This window comes from Pseudopodoces humilis, chromosome 1 (genome assembly GCF_049639895.1).
Source record: "Pseudopodoces humilis isolate 2021_Gansu_Grassland_sample_001 chromosome 1, ASM4963989v1, whole genome shotgun sequence".
NCBI classification, from domain to species: Eukaryota; Metazoa; Chordata; class Aves; order Passeriformes; family Paridae; genus Pseudopodoces; species Pseudopodoces humilis.
Genome location: NC_142200.1, coordinates 83,508,348 through 83,527,337, shown reverse-complemented (window position 1 = coordinate 83,527,337; position 18,990 = coordinate 83,508,348). Strand labels below are relative to the sequence as shown.

The 18,990-nt window shown below is 38.8% G+C and overlaps 1 protein-coding gene across 2 annotated transcripts in view; it reads right to left on the bottom strand.

Moving 5' to 3' along the window:
- MYLK4 (myosin light chain kinase family member 4) overlaps positions 1-18,990 on the bottom strand; it is an 82,094-nt gene that overhangs the window by 26,533 nt on the left and 36,571 nt on the right. The window contains exon 1 of one of the 2 annotated variants that reach the window (XM_005526456.3): positions 6,364-7,194. The exons of the other annotated variant lie outside the window; for it this stretch is intronic. Within the exon in view, the coding sequence (XP_005526513.2) occupies positions 6,364-7,008 (645 nt within the window). The 5' untranslated portion in view covers positions 7,009-7,194. Of the gene's footprint in view, positions 1-6,363; positions 7,195-18,990 lie in introns of those variants that run through there. 2 annotated transcript variants of the gene reach the window in all.

Here is an 18,990-nt window from a genome sequence, read left to right as displayed (position 1 = left end):
GGCCTGTAGTAATCATCGACAAATCTGTGTCTACCAAGACACTCTAGAACCAGAGCACTCAGCATTACCTGGCTATGACACCTGTCCTTTCATTGCATCTGGGAAATCAAATCAACCAGTCACTGTTGTTTTTGAGTTTTTCATCTGAACAAATCAAGGCAAGCAAAAGCACTAAAGAATTTGTCTGCTTTTCTTACCAACACATTGGAAAGCCTCACATCTCTCCCTTCTCTACACTGCCCAATGTACTTACATGTATGATGACTGACAGGGTGCACGTGTGCCTCATGTGTACCTGTGCCATAACCCCAAAAGTTTTCCATGTACTACTCTTTACATTTTTACCATTACTATATTGTTATTATTAGTAGTATTAGTATTTGTATTATATTTTACCATTTTTAAATGGAACACCCTCCTAAGTGGGTTCCACTATTGACACAGTGTGAGAAAGGAGAAAAAAATCCATCTTGAAAGCCAAATCACTGGCAGATCTTTTTATCTGTGGGGATAAACCACCCACTTCTCAAACTACGCAGACAATTTTTTATTATTACAGTATCAGTTAAGTAGCCTCACTGTAAAGAAAGTATTTCTCAACTATCTCAGTTGAGCTAAGCAGGCAATGGTATGGATGGCAAATATCTTCAGACTTCATGAACTGCCCTTCCTAAGCTTTTCACACTTGGGAAATTCCCATCCAAAGGGTTATAAACTTAAGAAATCATCTCCTACAACTTTGATGACTCACTTTGAATTGGACTCAAGAAATGAAGGTTTCCTAAAAATTAATTTAACAAGAAGGGAGTTTGGGTTGAGGGGAAAGATCTCCTTGGGTGTTTTTTAATCTTCCCTTTATAGACAGACCATGGTTCTGTGGCACTTCACCATGCAGAGCCCAGCTATTGGAATGTGGTGGGGTCATTCCAGGCTCTGTTGGGGCTGCTGCCCAGACACCCATCTCTGCTCCTCCTCACTGCTGCCTGTGTATGCAAAACCCAGGGTGCTGCCAGGATGGCACCAAATTAGCTGTGTTTCAGAGTAGTCATTAAAACTCCGTGTGGTGGAGACCCCACATTGAGTTGCAATGGCACCCTCCTAGCAGAGGAAACAGTCAGGCATGGTACACCTGCACTTTCTGATAGGGCCTGAGAGGGGTCATTACCAGAAAACTGCCTAAATGTCAGGATATCTGATGACAAAAGTTGAATTTCAGATGGCTGCAGCAAAGACTTCCCTGAGCAAATCCCTCCTACCGCTGTCTCACCTCTAAGGAATTTTCTGCTTTTCCAGGAGTGCTCTCTGATGCTCTCTTGCTTTGCTTTCCTGCACTTATCAGTTATCACTTTATCTTCATCATGAAGTCTCCCTAGTTTTTGCAAAGGAATTGTAATGGATTCCTACAATGGTCACTCTAACACAAAGGCATTCAATGTCATGCCCCAAAAGCCATCAAATGTAGTTATTTTGAAATTAGCTGTGTCTACTTTGACTTCACACATTTTCAGAGTTGTAGAGACAGCAAAATCCCAAGTGCTCAGGAAGGGATCCTACAGAAGGAACATTGTACTGCAGACAGCCAGTTCTGAGGGTGAATGGAAACAAAGTTAAACAGCATTATGAGTTGAAAAGGCATGAAACAGCTCCCAGGGCTGTCCGTAAGGGAAAGAACAGGGCAAAACAAGATGAAAACGTTGTCCTAAGAAAACATACCAGTTTTATAACTGGCAGACAGTGAAAGAGAGAATTTTAAATCTGATATACTACAGCTCACTCAAAAGCTGAAATTCTTCTACCAAGAACATATTTAAGTAAAGGCATCAGCCCTAAGGGAAAGAGCATTCCCAAGTATAATGGCACCCCTGAGTGCTGACCAGCTGTATTGCTCAAGCAACAGACAACCCATCTGCTGAGATTCTGCTGAAATCTCTACCTTTGAAACCACCAAGCCCAGCAGAAACTCTTGCAAATAGACGTTTAAAAAAATAATTTTTTTTTAAAAAGGAACATTTCCCACCTGAAAGATGAAAAATACACTGAACGTGGCCATTTTGGAGAGAATTCAAATAATACATAAGGGACCTGTAAGCATTTGTAGGCAACAAGAAGGACTCAGAACAGTTATAGACTGAGGTTGAATGGATCTTAAAACACATGTGGCAAACAGCAGTTTCATTATGGGCTCCTACTAAAGCAGCAGTGACCTGCAATTGCAGTGTGATACCTGCACAGGAGCTACAGAGGGTTCAAGCAGAAAACACAGCTCCCACCGCTGGCATGTCTTTAGTGTGGGAAACAGCCCCAAACTACTAATAGCTGTTATTCCTACAGCAAAGCCTGTAGAAATGTCAGGAAACCAAAGTTACAGAAACCTGCAGGCAACTGCAGGAAGTTCAACACTACTTTACGATGGCAACAAAATGGACTTTCTGACTCTCCAGATGAGTGTTTGCAGGTTATTAGTATAGAATCTCTAAACTCTTTAATTTGGAGGAAATAAGTGAAGTATTATATTACCCTCTTTCTTTATAAGTGGAAGAAGTAGGACTGAAAGTGGAGTTATAGACAGGAACATTTTGCAATAGGATTATCACAGACTACTTAAAAAGGTGAATTTGAGGAAAACCTCAAGGCTTTTAAAGACGCTTACTGTAGAACTGCTGATTTCCCTGAGTGGCAATAGTGACAAAATAACTTACATGACAAATAATACATACTCCTCTCAGCCATGTGGTGATAAGGTCATGCTGCACTCAGTGGAATACAGCTGGGACACATTTGGCAGCATTGACAAAGCATGAAGTGTCTCCAAGCTTCACCATATTACAACTTCAACCCAAACCAGAAATAAACTAAGCTCCTGTATGAGGCAGTGCAGGTATGTCAGGATGGCAGTAAAAGGCAGGAAAGCAGAAATTTGCTTCTGAAGAGATCAATCCCTATATTTTGCAAGAGCACAAAATGTGCCTGTGAAGCCCATGATTAAGAAACTCTTCCAGGTGCTGCTGATGCCAGGAGAGTGATTACAGACTCCAGCTGCTTATAACCCTTCTTTCTCTCTCATGCCGCCTCTTCCCTCTCTGTTCTGCCTCTTTCACAGCTCTCTACACAATATGGGTCTGTAAAAAGAGGCAGTTAGGAAAAAATTAAAAACCAGTACTACATAAAGCAAAGAGCTGCACCTCTCCTGAGAAGGAAGGATGGAAAGGCAGGTGAGCAGTATATCAACACTGTTCACTGCCTTATCCAGTTGTACTCATGGCCACCTACTGCACCACCTACTAGTAATTCATTTATAAGTTATGGTTGGACTAGTTTGCAGAACCAGGCTGGGGACAGACAAACTTACTTGTCTTACTTTGCAGACAGCTCAGCTATTAGAACCAAGAGAGCATTTATTCATAGCTGCAGCAGGGTGGATGACAAGCGGGAACAACACCCAAAACATCTCCAGTAGTGCATAGAAGTGTGAGCTGTCCTTCTGAACTAACTGCAGTGAATGGATTGCCTTGTTCCTGGCGAAACAGAAACAAAATAGGACTGTGCATGTCTAACAGGATAGAAAGGTTGCTTATTGTTGCCACAAGAAGTCCACCTATGATACAAGAGGTGCCGTTCTTGCTGCCTGGCAGCTTGCACTTCTACAGGGTCAGCACAGTTCAAAACAATCATCATGTGGCACTAGAGATGGGAACGAGGACTCCATTATGAGAAGCAAGGACTGGTATCTGCACATTTGAGTACATTTGTTCATTTGCTATGTCACCAGGTATTAGTGGTGTGTTTCAGGTGTAAAACTCTGCAAGGGTGAAATCCCCTATTTTCTATTCCTTTGCTTTTATTTTAACTTTAATCACAACTATGTAAAACATATAGAAAAATACGTAGGTCTAATTCAAATATGTAGGCACGAGCAAACAGCTTTGCAGTATCTCATGGACCAGTATTTTGACTAACTTGCTCAGACATCTTGTTCTTTCCCTCTCACCCAGAGACACTGTTTGCCCTAAATGCCAGTACACACTGTCTCCCACTAAGCTGACAGCCAAGCTCAGCAGTCTCTGCTGAAGGATATCATTCCATGTTCTGGTACTCCTAATGCAGGGCTGACTTCAAGTCTGTTTTTACTTTAACCTAAGATGACTAAAGTGTTTACCAAAGCCAGCTGTTGTTCACAGGATAGCTTGGTAATTTTATGATGGCTCTTTTCTAATAAATCAAACACACAGAGAGGAGGTAATGACAAGTTAACATATGTATGCTATCTCATAAAACAAACAAAATATAAACATAATAATATCATCAGCATGATTCCAGACATGCTCATGCTGCCTTTCCTAAGCCCACATGCTAGACAAGTTCCTACCAAGTCCACTCAACATCGCCAAGAGTCTGCCTAAATGAAAATGAATCAGTGAGGGAATTACAAATGTAGCTGCTGTTGAAAAAAGACAGAGACTCCGCTTGCTCTTCTATTGGGTCTTTGTCAGCTGGCTACCTCTGTTTCCATCATGTTCAAGGCCCCTTGCCTCTACTTCCAGCTAGTTTATAGCCCTGAACTCTCCATGGGGGAGCACCTGCATCTCTGCCATCCTGGCTCCCCTGTGACCTGTCAGGATCACAAGCTCTTCCTGTTCTGCTACACCCTTCGGTTCCCACAAACTCACTAGCAAAGCCTGCAAGGTCCTCTCCTTTCTCCAGCCCTGTGTTTCTGTGGCAGAGAGCCTTGCACCTAGCCTGGTGTCCAGGAGGTGCCAGTTTGTTAACATGCCAGTTAAACATGATTCGGTTTACATTTCTAAATAGTTTAGATGAATATGTACTTTTACCGAGGTAAGTAGGTCTCTACCACAAACTGCAGTGATGGCAGTATTTCAGAGATGACCTATGGGTCTCACTCCAATGGGGCTTTTACAACAGATGTTTTCATTGATGTTTTGAAAAGTAAAAGAATCCCTAAACTCAGATGCTCAAAATAAATAATCTTTTCTTATCAAAGTAATTTTATAAAATAAGAAACCTTCTCTCCTGTTGAAACTCTATTTTTTTTTAAAACCAGTCCAGCCTAATGTTCAAGAAGGGCCTTAATGATGATTTTTGTTGTCAGTCTTCTTTGGCAAGGAAGCTGTTTTTCTCTTCAGTTAATGATGCTCTGGAAACAAGGTTGCACAATTTATATCCTTGCATAGTGACAGATCAGTCAGTTCAGCTGATAGAGCTTTACACGATGCTCCTCTGCTGCTACTCAGCGCTGACTTGTATTTTTATAGTTTCCTTTGAAGGCTCAAATGCTTCTTATCTGTCTAAGAAGTGGGGTTGCCTGAGGGTAACCGAGGTGAAACTGGTGAAACCGAGGTAACCTGGTTTGCTGACCAGGCCATTCTGAGTAATATTGGGTGCAGTGCTTCTTTACTTCAAGGAATGCTGTTTCCAGTAATACCTTTACGTGATGTTTATCCTGCTCAAAAACTGTAGAAAAACAAACTCAAGAGCTATTCTTTAAATGAACCAAAGAGTAAAGTCTGCAGGTGACTTTTTGGGAGAAGAAAAAAAAATTAAGCAAAATGCAACAAAATATGAAAAGGAACCATTTTGGTTCACTGTGGGTTAATTAAATACCAACATACTTTGTCAGATGAAATTCCTTCATTTTCTGTACCAAAAAAGAATACTCAAACTACCTTATAAGAACTTATTAAAGTCAAGAGGGTCTTTCAAGAGATTTTTGGTGTCTTTTAATCTGAACTTTAAAAAATATGATGCAACTCTCATGGTAACAGAGGCATTTTTTACAGAGGGAAGTTTACACAAGCCACAGCTCCAGTTACGGTAACCCTACCTCAGATCCCAGTTTAGAAGTCCCCAGTCCTCACCAATGGAGAGAAATACCAGATCAGAACAGCACACTTAAGATGCTCTTTGAAATAAAGGACAAACTTATGTACATGCCCTGACCCAAGGAGGCTTTTTACCAATTCCACTAATCTCTAGACTCTGGTGCTCATAACACAACTGCTGCAACTTGATTCCCCCAGGTAATTATAAATTCAGAAAGGATTATTGTAAAATTCATGGCCAGGACCCAAGACTACTGAAGTCTGTCAATCTTTTTTATGTTCTTTGTTGTTATGTTTTACAGCTGCAAAGGAATAATTAGAAAAAAATGAAGGTCTGCATAACAAGTAGATTTTTCCATATTTTTTCCACTGAAACTTGCTCAGCTTGTTCTTATACTTTTCACTTTTAGAACACATTGGTTGTTCTTTCTTAAATGTCAACAAAACTAAAAAGCTGAGCATGTAGCAGAGCATATCCGTAGCTTGCAATGATTCCTGCCAAGATGAAACACAAACCTGGGCTCACCTTTTCATTTTTCTTCTTGAGCAGATCACCAGCTGTTGTCTCCGAGAAAACATGCATCCTAAAGGGATGTCCAGCTCCTGCCTTGCAAACTTTACGTTTTTTAACATGATGTTTTACACTTGAATTATGAATTATTAATGTTTTCACCTTCTCTACCAGAGGTCCTACAAGTTTCTGTAGTCCAGAAACACTTTGTTCAAGTCCATCTAGCCTTTTAACCTGCTGCTCTGCTTTCCTGTTTATATCAGAAAGAGATTTTTTCATTTTAAGGCAAAGTCTCTTCATTTCATTATTTCTCATTTTTTTATTTCTTTCCGTCCTTGATCCAGGTTCAGATGTTTCCACCTTTACCATCTCCATGTCTTTTTCAATGCAACAGATTTCTTGGGAAACACTGTTAAGCTTCTTAAGGACATTGTCTTGCAGAGTCAACAGTTTATCAATTTTCTCTTCAAGGGAGGCAAACTTCACATCCATGATGTTGAAACTTTCAGATGTTCTGACATCACTTCTCTCAACATGCAGAATTTGAGGAGGTTCCATTCCATTATCTGGCCCTTGGTTTCGCAAAGTGTTTGGATTGAGTATTTTGGCCAAGTTGTTGACCATAGACGTAGAAGAGCTCTGCCTGCTGGATGTGGTCATTTTGCTGGTTTGGGTATGGGAAGGAAATGCTCTGATGATCAGCTGCTTGAGGACAATATCAGTTGCAAAGGCTTTCCATCCAGGCTGCTCAGATATACAGCCAAGTTTGGCAACTCCAGCTCAACTAATTAATAAACTACTCTCATGTATTTGACTAAAACAGAGAAAAGAGACACCCAAATTATTTAGCAGAAAAATGCCTTTCATCCATTCTTTTCTTTACACACACATATATATCTATCTGTTTCCAAATGAAGTGAATAGAGAGATGCATATCCTAAATGCACTCGGTTCAGTGACATCAGCCCTAGCAAGGACCAAACTATTTGCACTCCAATGGCATTTGACAGCAAAAAGGCTACGCGATACATGAGAAGTAATTAAGGGTAGAGAGATTTTGGCAGTGGTGTTGTTGCTTTTCAAAAGCCTAGTATGTAATGTGATCCCTGCTCTGAAGAGAATAAGGGTCCTTACAGGGAACTTAAATGTAGCTGCTTGAAATTGCTATGTTTTAAGGAAAACTTTTTAGGTGAAAACTTCTATTCCTTGAAAAGCCTGTTATGCCAGGCAGGAAGCCAACAGAGCAGTTAGAAAACAAATACATTAACAAAAATAAAACAGGAAGGAGATGCTGGAATGCAAATATTTTGAAAAATAAAAAATAAAAAAGTATCAGAGCCTTTTATCCTATCCTATGTCTCAGCTACCATATAGCCAGCTCTATATGCATTAGTAATTAGCTCCATAGCTAATATCTTCATTTAGTTCTGTATTTATCAAGGCTGTTCTAATTTGCCACAAATTAAGAGGCTTATGTTTTACTATGATCTGGTCATACAAATACCAAAACAGAACATTTGATAGACACTCAGCTCTTTTCTTTGTTTGCCTGACAGTAAATGTCTCATGATAAGTAATTAATATTCCTAACTCAAACAGTATAATTAAGTTTTGTTTTTGCAAAAGACCTTCGTTTCTTTCAGAAAGACAACATAGGACAAAATTTCATTACTGGGAACAGGTCTTCCCTAAGAGTAGGTGTGAATTGTTAAACACATTTCATGTTGGTTAAAAAATGAAAAGATAATTTAAATGAAAGAATAAAACCAGAATTTCTCATCTCAAGACAGCTATACTCCACAGGAGCAAGAAGTAAATCAGTATGGATCATCTTGATGATCATAATACTGCCTCTGAAACACAAAGAAACAGCTGCCTTGGAAAAATGACTGTCATAGATTGACCACACAAAGGTCAGTCTGCAAAGCTGACACATCTTTTATAGAAATAAACTCATAAAATTGGCCAGCTAGTTGAAAAACAGCCAGACTATTGCTCTGCTCAAAGGATCAGGAGCTTCTTTCGTGACCCCTGTGAAATATTTCTTTTGCCAACTATAGTTTCTTCATCCTTTAAAGAGGGAGCATGAGGGATAATTAAGGGACATAGTGAGTTCTGGATACGTAACACACTAAATAGTCTTTCACAATTGCATGGTCTTCTCTTCAATTTTAGGTGCCAAACATGTCTTTTAGAGTCAATCACAGCTGAAGCTTTCAAAAGCTTCCAAATGCATTCTCCCACAATCATTTGTGATTCAACATGTAGCCAGTGTTGATAAGGATAAGCTAATTCAGGAGCTTGTTCTCCAGTTACTGCAGGTTCATAAATACATTTGTCACCTTCTGGGATCAGCATGTTACTACAAGTGAAAGTGAACTGTATTCATGCATGACCCTAAAACATGGATTGAAATCTCTTCTTTAAAATACAGAAATTACCAAGAGGTAATATGTGTTACTGTGTACAGCATATTCACTGAGAAGGCTAAATATTTTTAAAACAGAAAACAGGATTTTTATAAAAACAATCAACCATTTAAAGATCTCTGTTTCATGAAAAGAATAATATGCAGGACAGCAGTTAAAAAAGAGGAAGTAATAACAAAACAAAGAACATCACATAATCTCCAGCAAAGTAGTTTTGTTTGAAGCCCATTTTCTTATTCTGTTAATCTCTGCTAGAAACATGAATTAACAGTTTCATATCTGCAGAGGCCCCTGCTGGACACAAACTTCCAGAAGAGGCATTTGCATGTCAGTTAACTGGCCAGGTTTGAAAAGGCATTTATCTTGGATGAAACATCCCTGCAGGAATTCATGGTCAGCTTCCCCCTGTCCCCTGCCATCCCTGCACATAAAAAATAAGGTTAAAGACCTTATTAGACCTTGCCACTCATTCAGCTAGGACTCCTGGCCTAGGGAATTTCATAGGCAAAGACTGTTAGGCACAAGGATCCTATTCAAAGGAAACACTTTGTTAAAGCAAGAAATTATTAAAAGAAAAAAGGACATACAGATAGCAATGGTAAAATCACATGTTATATTACTGTGCACAGCCACATATGTTAAACATTTAAATCTCTTCTAACAGTTGCCCAGGGAAATACTATGTGAAATGCCTCAAACCAGTACTATAAACACCAATAAAAGTTTTAAGCTCTGTGAGGTAAGATCCTATTATCAAGTATCATCTGTAAAGTCCTACTTTACCATGACATACAACTGAAAGGGTAGAAAGCAAACTACAAAAAAGCTTCATTAAAAGTGCAGTATGTTAGCAGTTCTGTCTGAAGGTGAACTGGAAGAGAGAACTGCTCTGTAGGGGCTTGAAAATATGAATAAATGAAAGAAAACTAACATCAGCTTGATTTCTAGGCTCAGAAGGCTCTTGCCAGTAACTTCACACCTGGGAATCTGTGATCGCTGCCTCTTGGTCTGTAAACTGGAAATAACCTTACATATTCAGATGCTTTTCAGGAGTTCAGTGACAATTAATTACTTAAGGGAAATTGTTCTGTAAAAAATAGTGTAAGTATTTGAATATTTTCTTCTTAGTACTGTGAATTATTACTGCTACATTATGCAATTCAATAATACTATGTGTAAATAATTTGAGCCATTTATAATAAACAAATAGCTGAATGCAGTTTTTCTAGTAACTAAGATAATCTCTTAGCACTTGTACATATAAATGCACAAAGTAAGCCCACATAACAGAATTCTTATTTTCATCTCACAAATTTTAGTGATGACTGATCACTGGATTTGCACAGCACCAAATATGCTTAAAAGTCTCTTGGAAAATAAGGGTATGAGCTGCAGGAATAGGTATTTTTCATGAACTGAAAACAAAGAAATACAACTGGTTGAAATACATTAGAAAGAAAGCAATTCCACTAGTTTTAAAGATGACATACTTCTCCTTGTTCCCAATATTGCATAATACTACAATTCAGCATATTAACACTAGGCTGCTGCACTATGGCAGTGACAATGTCAGCTCTAAGGCTGACATTGAACCCTGGAAATTTTTTCACACAGGTGTAACAAACACCTGCTAATCAATTGAAAAAATATATGGTATTTGCTAATCTGCCATACAGCTTAATTTCTTTAATACAGTTGCTGCTCTGTTGATGATTAATTCTTTTGAGTGGCTTTTGCATAAATGAAAGTTAACCTGTAGTTCTCTTTTACTTCAAGATCAGATGGAAAAGGCCTTAAAGCAGCATATACAATTTTCCAAGTGTTGTGGCACTGAAAATTTGGAAGAAATAGCAATGAAGTACCAATGGATACATTGCTCCTGCTGTGACTTTCACATTTTTAACATGTCTGCAGATATGATACAGTGAGCCTGTAAGAGATGGCATAAAACTCTGTACCTTATACATATCTTAACATAGTTAAACAAGCTATAGTTGAAGATTGGACAGACTGGAGAAGTAAATTTTTCCTTCTGATTTCTCTCTTGAACTCAAATTTCATCCAGTGTTATTTTCTCTGCATACACAAATATGGAAAGCTGGCTAGCATTAGGAAATTATCCCAGCATAGTTCTATTAGCTGTCTGCTTCTGAACAGTGAGCCTCCAGTTCAGAGACGCCCAGACCAAGCTTTTAGCACATTCTGCCCCAAAGCCTGTAAAAGGCAGAAGGACCTCAGTTCTACAGTGTTTGGATCTCAGTCTCATAGGCATTAGAGAAAAAAACATTTTAAAAAGAAATTATAGCCCAAAACATCTGAACTGTTTCTAATCAGTAAAAATATGCAATATTTGTGGTTCTTTTAATTTCACATGACAACTTATCAGTCCAAAGAAAGCCTGCTTTCTTCTTAAAAAAGTTGTCCACTAAGTTTTCATCAATTCTTGGTCCTCTGATCATAAAGCTGATCTGTTAACTACCCTGTCTTACCTTATCTTGTTCTACTGGACCCATGTTACCAGGAGTTACTCTCTCCCTCCATGCTTTTTTAGACTGAGTCTTCTCAATTTAGTTCAGTTCAGTTCTCCATTTTTCCTAACAATTAAAGGTCCAGACAGCGCACCTCATAAATTTATGTCTGCTGGCATCAAACATTATAAACAAGAATACAAGTGGAAATATTTTACTTGTAGAGTCTTATTCCAACATTTTTAGGCTGTAAGCCAAGTATCAGGATATGCCATATTTTGTGGAAGACTGCTGCAACTGAACTTTATCTAGAAGATATGGTACACATTCATTAATTTTGAGTTTTTCTGAACAAGGTATCTCCAAAGCTTCCATGTCCAGTTTAATATTTTACGGCAATGGAGGATTGGGGTGCTTCTCCCTCCAAAATAACATGGGGCCACCTGCCATGCATGAGTTTGTAGCATGTGTGTGTTGCACACACCATGTTCCAGCCATTCTTCACTCATGTTCTCCTTTACATTTCTGTACCTGTGTCCTGGCAAGGATTGGGTTAACATAGGGAGTATATTAAGGGGAGTGGGCTGCAGGTATGTGAACAATTAGTTCTGACTTACTTTCTGACTTTTCCAAAAATACTGTCAAAATTTCCCTCGGTGCAATTGATTTCATCCTGTGCCATCCATGGATGACTACAATAATCTGTTCTTTTCCCTTTTGCGAATACAATTAATGTATTCGAAGTTTATTATTGCATCTCCCTCTCAGTGTCCTCCCAAATATATAGTTACATTGCACACAAAAACATATTACCATTACTTAGAAGTGATCAGTATTGAGAAAAATGGGGGGATTTTTTCTTGAGTATTTTTCTGGAGAAGTTGCTTTCCTAGATGAAAAGAAATAAAAGATGTTGTGAATTTTTAATAAATTCATTTGTGAAAATGGTACAAGCTAACATGTTATGCTGTATCTCCAGGAAAACAAGCTAACATTTTGCTTTCCTTAAAATATATGAATCTTCTTTATCTTCTTTTCTATTAAAAAAAGCAAAAAAAAAAAAAAAAGCAAAAAAAAAAGCTTAAGTCTTTAAAATAAAACCTCAGGACAGAGAAGAGGAAAACTTCATAAATATACAGCAGGATGCTTTTCAGGAGCCCAAATAACAAAATTATTCTCCATTATTTTTATATTTCAATAAGTTAAAATAAGACCTTCATAAGAATATATATAGTTATTTTACTTCTCTGCTGACTTCTCATTTATTTTTATTCTTTGAAATGTCTAGTTCATGCCTTATATATCTCTGCCCTACATATATGGAACTTCCATATTCTTCTTCCTTTCTTAAAATTAATTATCTCCTGCCATCCTGACCACTACTTTGTCTTCAGCATTAATCCTATGGTTGAACTGAATTCACTTAATGAAAACTCATTCATAAATTAAGAAACGTCAGGGAATATTTGTTATCCTATTTTTATGAAGTTGTAGTTCAAATTATCTATTCTAATGATCAATCATCTACAAATTAAACAAAAAAAAAACAAAAAAAAAAAACCAAAACCAAAAAAACACTCCTTTTTCTGAAACTGATCAAGAGAAATGCAGACTTTGTTCTCAGACTTTCCCCAACAATGCATATTTTGTGGCTGGACTGGCTACAACACATAGCAGAGGAGTTCCAACAGTATCTTTCATATCTGAATCACCAATTGTGTTTTTGAGATAAACCATGTCTTTGTATTTTTCCCTGTTGTGACAGAGGTCATAAACTGTAGACATCCCTAGGAAAAAACTCTGTCTCCTTTAATAATTTGCAAATAAAGTAATGCACAGCATGTTTTTGTTGAAGTCTCAGTAAGATCCATATCTCAGTAAGTCTCAAAGAAGGAATAACTTGAGACTGGAGAACAGGAAAGCCACTAACCAAAATACTCAAAGGTTTCCATGTGCTAGTCACAAAGCTGAGAAAGCCTGTACACAGTAATGCACGTGAGAGCTAAAGCATGTCTGCTCTTTCTCTAGTGCACAAAAACATCTCACTGAGAAACAGTATAAGCTTACAGCTGCCCAGCTCTGAAACAGATTAGAAAGCAAGCATGAAAGCTATGAACCAGATTCAGAAAGTCATGCTGTTTACTGAAAGTTCACAGATGTCCTTGATGGTAGAACAGAAAAACCATTCTCTTCCCTCTGCCCCCATTCCTCCCACCCTTCCCAATCAGAAAAGATCCATCAAGATAGATGAGGAAATTTATCCAAAAGGATGTATTTCTACAATCAGCAGTCATGTTGGACTCCTTCACCACGGGGGCTGAAATAACTACATCCCTAATTTTAGGGGACATACTGTATCATAAGTGATATACCTTTATGGTGCCTCTGGGGTCTGCCCAAAACATTTGTCTGCAGCTCTGCTTAGGGTCAGAAAAGGAAACAGCTTCATACAGTGCAGGAGCATACAGCAAGAAAAGTCTGGCACTGAACTTCACAAGGTAGGACTAGGGAATTTACTGCTCCAAAGGGCTCTCTGCACACAACTACTCTACAACCTGTTAATTAATTATGAATTCTGACTTCCTTTACTGTAATGACTCTGGTAACTAAGTACCCTGGAGTATCCCAGGGATAAATGATGAGAGCAAGCCCCTGAAGCAAACTACAGAGAGAAATCCCAACACAGTTCAGTGATCAATCTGCAGGTGTCTGGTACTGGTCTTTTAGATATACTGACACCTTCTCTGTAATCATTTCTGTGACCACCTTTTGCAGAAAAATAAATGTTAATTGACCTGCATATCCTTCCGTAGAAAATATCTTTGAAGATGAAAATTATAACAGAAGGCACTATCAATACTCTGGGGGTGAAATTTCTCGTACTGTGGAACTCCGCAGATCTCCTTGATGTGGAAAAGCGTTTCCACAGGAAACATTGTGTAACCGCAAGTTGCGTGGTGCAGCATGCAACATTTATCCCGGTCAAGAACAACTAACTCATACATGGCATCCCAGGGTTAATGAGTTTCTTTGGATGAATAAGAACTGCACAGCACATAAAAAAGCCACCAAAATCAGCATCTGTCTGCTTAACAGCCAAAGTTCAAAGCACTTCACCACCAAAGTGCACAGTCTTCTTTCACTGAGGGTTGGTCTCTGCTATCATCTCCTGCTGTCAAGATAACACATCAAGAGTCTCACCTTTGCTTAGCTGTCCCCAATTAACTACACCAAAAACAAAACAAACCTCAAAACCCAGAGTTTCTTAAGGCTGAAAAATACTGTGTGATAAATTGCCCATTAATAGCCTAAAACTCTATTTCCAGGAAGCCTGTTAAAAGGAAAATTCCTGACTTTCTGAGGCTAAAGCAGAGGTGTCATAACTCTGAAACAGAGCAATGAAAGAAGTACTGTCTCCAGGTGCAGCAGGAGCTATACCTCATTTCATCTGCTGGGTAGACTGGTTAAAATCTTTGGTTTCAATCCAAAACTTTCTGGCAGCTAGCATCCTGTATTAAAATTTATAAACTACAAAAGGCCTTTTCTTAAAAAAAAGTTAATTCAGGATGGATAGGCTGAAAAGACTTGAAAGGGACAGTCATCAGAAGTGGTTATATGGAAAACTGGATGTAAGTAACACCTTTTGCTCCATCAGAACATACTAAAAATACCGCAAAAGCAATTTCAGTGAGAAAGGAAAACTGTACTGATTAAAAGATCCTTAAAAAAGCTGTGGAGAAGAGCCCCAGAGCTGCCTGTCCTGTTGGGAGGTAGAAGTTTTTCGAAGTATGTACTATCCTCTCCAGAAGAAACACATTGACAGTTCAGCTTTCTCCAACTGCAAAACTTACCTACTGTCCAGTACAAAATAGCAGAGCTCTGGTCAGAAACAGTGGACATCCTCTGTGCTGACTTCCCACTCAACAGGCAGAGCAGACATGACCCATGTGTGCCTTGGGCTGTCTCTCTATGATCATCTGGCTTTACAAACTAACCCTTACATCTTCTGATTCCTTCAGAATTAACCCATATTCTCTGCTATAAGGATGCTCCAAAATATAACACCACCAGGCTAGTGAAGATCCCTGTGTGGCAATGAGGGTAATGTAGTGTTCTTCTGACGAATGACTGCTGATTCGTTTTCACTCATGGTGGTTTGTTCCCTGCTGCCTTCTACTCTGAGACCGGCTATGGCAGTGCAGAAGTGGGAAGGAAATGTTATGGATTTTTTGTTCCTTTAGAATAACAGTAAACACTACTCACAACTACTATTAGCCCAGTTCTGTATCATACACTTATTGCACCAAAAAACAGGAATTCACTCATTCTGTAAGCAAGCCAGGACTCTGGTTATTTATTCAGGCAGACTCCACCGAAGCAAACACTTTTTTACTAGTATGACTGCAACCAGAGTTGGAATTAAACAAACTTTAACTAAGAAAATCAGCATAAAAAGCTGAATGCAGAAAATGCTTTGACTCCTTTCTTAAAAGTCTAGCATCAGAAAAAGTGAAATAAATGGTACATTCACACTAGGCATGGATGTCAGAATCCAGAACTGTGTAGAAGAAAAAAGGAAAAGCACCATAAGATGCACATAGTAGCAACAGTGCATTCAGGAAAGGGGCAATTTGAGCTTATTTTATCTGTAGAGTTGGCTAATTCTGGTGAATGTCGATATTTTAACAGATTGTAACCTGAGCCTAGCAAGTTTCCATAGCATTACTTTATCCTTTAGGGATGAAGAATTCAAAGGAAGGGTGTTACCTAAAATTTAACTTCTAAGCTACACTAAAAAGCCCTACAATCCAGGAAGCTAAGTATTCAAGTACCTCTCCCCTTTGATCCATTTGTTTTATACCAATAGAAATTGCCCATTCTGCTCAATTTCATGACTGAATTAATGGACATGAGGTAAGTAAAGGTCACAGAAATCTTTTTCCTTGTCCTCCTGTCCTGCCCAGGGTGAGTATGTTAGTACCATTTTGCACAAGTGGATATTTTCAGCAACAGAAATGCCTTTTAGCTACATGTCTTCTTCCTTAGCTGTTTTCACCCCTAAAGTGTTCACTGCAAATTGAAACATGACAATTTCTCAGCCTTACAGCTGAACTTCGAAAGCCATCACAATCATCACCTATTTTTGTCTCCTTTAAACCCCACATATTTCAACTAAATGACCATTCCAGATGCTCTGACACCTGGCTGCAAAGATTAGCCACATCCACTGCCCAACCAAGACACTCAGCAAATTAAGAATATCAACAGCTGTTACAGAGATGCAGCATGTCACTTCTTCAATTTTGCATTACCTGGTGAGTTCTAAAAGGTTCTCTGGTAGCTGGTAGGACACTGATATAAAAATCAAGCTGAGATTCACCAAATACCTTCTATAATAAAGCTTTTTCATTTTAATTTGCTGGGTTTTGTTCAGCTTGAAAACTTCCAAAGATGAACATCAGTCTCGGCCTTATTGTTGTGAGCAATTTCAAATTAAATTATTTCCAAGAGAAAAAGAAATTTAAAAAATGTTTTGTGTGTACTAAATATATTCTGATGATCATTTACACAAAATCTGGGGAGAGGACTCACACTGCCAAGTATTTGCCTTTGCTAACAGAGAAGGACTTTCCTGGCAGATGCAGGGAGTTTGAGCAGGGTTTACTTTGCAGATGCTTTTTTCACGTCCAAGAACCCACAGTGGCCCTGGCAAATGCATCCCTGAACACTGATACATTTTTTTCCCGTGCTTTCACTTCTGTCTCTGACACCCTTCAGGCATTCTAGAGTAAGTAAAGAACCTGTTTAAATGGAGCGGAGGGAGTATCACAAGGAAGGATGCACTAAATAAGAAGAAACAAAAGTTATGAAAGTCAAGCTGTTGTAAACATGCTTCTGTTTACCACCCAGGAAAGTCCCAAAAACTTGTATGTATGCATCCAGATGTTAAGACAGTCTGTAAAAATTGGGGGAGAAACTCTGAGGCTGCAAATTTGCCATTTTTCAACTTAAGTGCTTTTATTGGGAAGCAGTGTTCCTTAAGGCAGGCCAGAAATAAAATAAAAGCTGTGTCATTCAGGAAAGGAGAGATAAGGTGTTATTTCATGGAAATGCTGCAGGAAAACTGTTTTCAGTGGTCAGTTTGGGCATATGATGAGCACAATGACCCAAAGCACACAAGAGTTGGATCACACCGCCCACGATTGAAACACTGTTTCCCCACCTTAATGCACAGGTTAAGTAAAATCATGTAAGATTTAAAGTGTTTGGCCTTTGGGCTAACTAGCTAAGCAAAAACAGTGCTTCCTTTGGCCAGCTGTAGCTTTTCCAAAACAGAAGATTCTTTTCACAGAAATTTTATCAACATGTTAACACTGGATAAGTCTGCAATTTGAGTAAATAATAAAGTACACCAGTGTTACAGAAGTTGGCTAATTAAAGAGAGAATGGTATTACTCTTTTATTAATATTCCTGAATATTAATGTGTTTCAGCCTGTAAATACTGAGGAAATGCTGCTCTTTTCTTTTTAGTAAAAATATTTTATTAGTTCTATGCTGTCTGCTGACAAGCCTCACCTTCCTACCATATTGTATCACTTCCACACTTGAAGTCCTACCTGTTAAATCCCTGATTTCATGCAACTATCAGAGTTTAGTCTTTCTTTTTATTTCCAGAAAGCCTGATGCACTCTTTAGTTATACTTTAAAGAACTCAGTAGTCAGGATTATTAAGCTGGAGTCCGAAACTAAAGCCTTGTGTTAACAGAATGGCTTAAGTTAGATCACAAGTGCTGAAGGCCAGATATTTTCTCTCAGTGACTACAGAAGAACCAAACCAATGAACTCAGTCTACTGAAGCCCAGCAGTTGTATCACTTCTTTTCCAAAATGCACACATTGTGCTTTCCTGTTGTCATCTGCTTCAAATTAAAACGCAGTTGCAGTGCACACCTGCAGGCCACCAAAAGGGAGGCTTTAAGCCTTTGCTTGGTCCTTGCTGTGGGATTCAGCATTAGTTTTATGAGGATAAGTTAAGCTACAGACACCAGAACTGAAGTATGAACCATTTAAGGGGACCCATCTGTGCAGGTGGCCAGAACAGGTGCAAGGTAATCTTTGCTGACAGTAGTCATGTTTCAGTGTTTCACCATCTGATGTCATTAGGTGCATCCAGAAGCATTTCTGACTGCTTTCTGAAAAGCCTTTGGGGAGAAGCTGTGCCTGCTGTACATACTTACTTATATAAACTTCTGAACTCTAAAGCCTTCTGGAGTGTTCTGGTGAAAGCAACTGTGCTGCTGTGTGATAGGAGTGGGAACTCTTCAGAAGCTGAAGAAAAGAGCATGCTGAACAATTCATGCAGGACGCCAGCCACGTACACTGGTAAACAGTAAACAGCTTCTCAGTGAGGCAGGTGTTCAGAGCAGTGCTCTCCTAGAAACTTGTCCAGCAAAAAGAAAGACAGGTGAGGACCACTTGTTCCATGTAGTCAGCCCAATCACTATCTGGATTTCTTATCCTATCTGAGAACACAAAAGGGGGTGATGATGTTTAGACAGCGTGGTTTTCTTGCACCTCTAACTTCCCCACTTCTGCATAAGAGGGGCTATAGGCTTTCTAAATTTGAATGGTTAAAATGCAAAGAAACATCAACCAGAAAAGTTAGGGCTGTTGCTGCATTGCACAGTTGACCACGGTGAACATCCTATGTTATGCAGGAGTATTAATATTTAATAAACCTCACA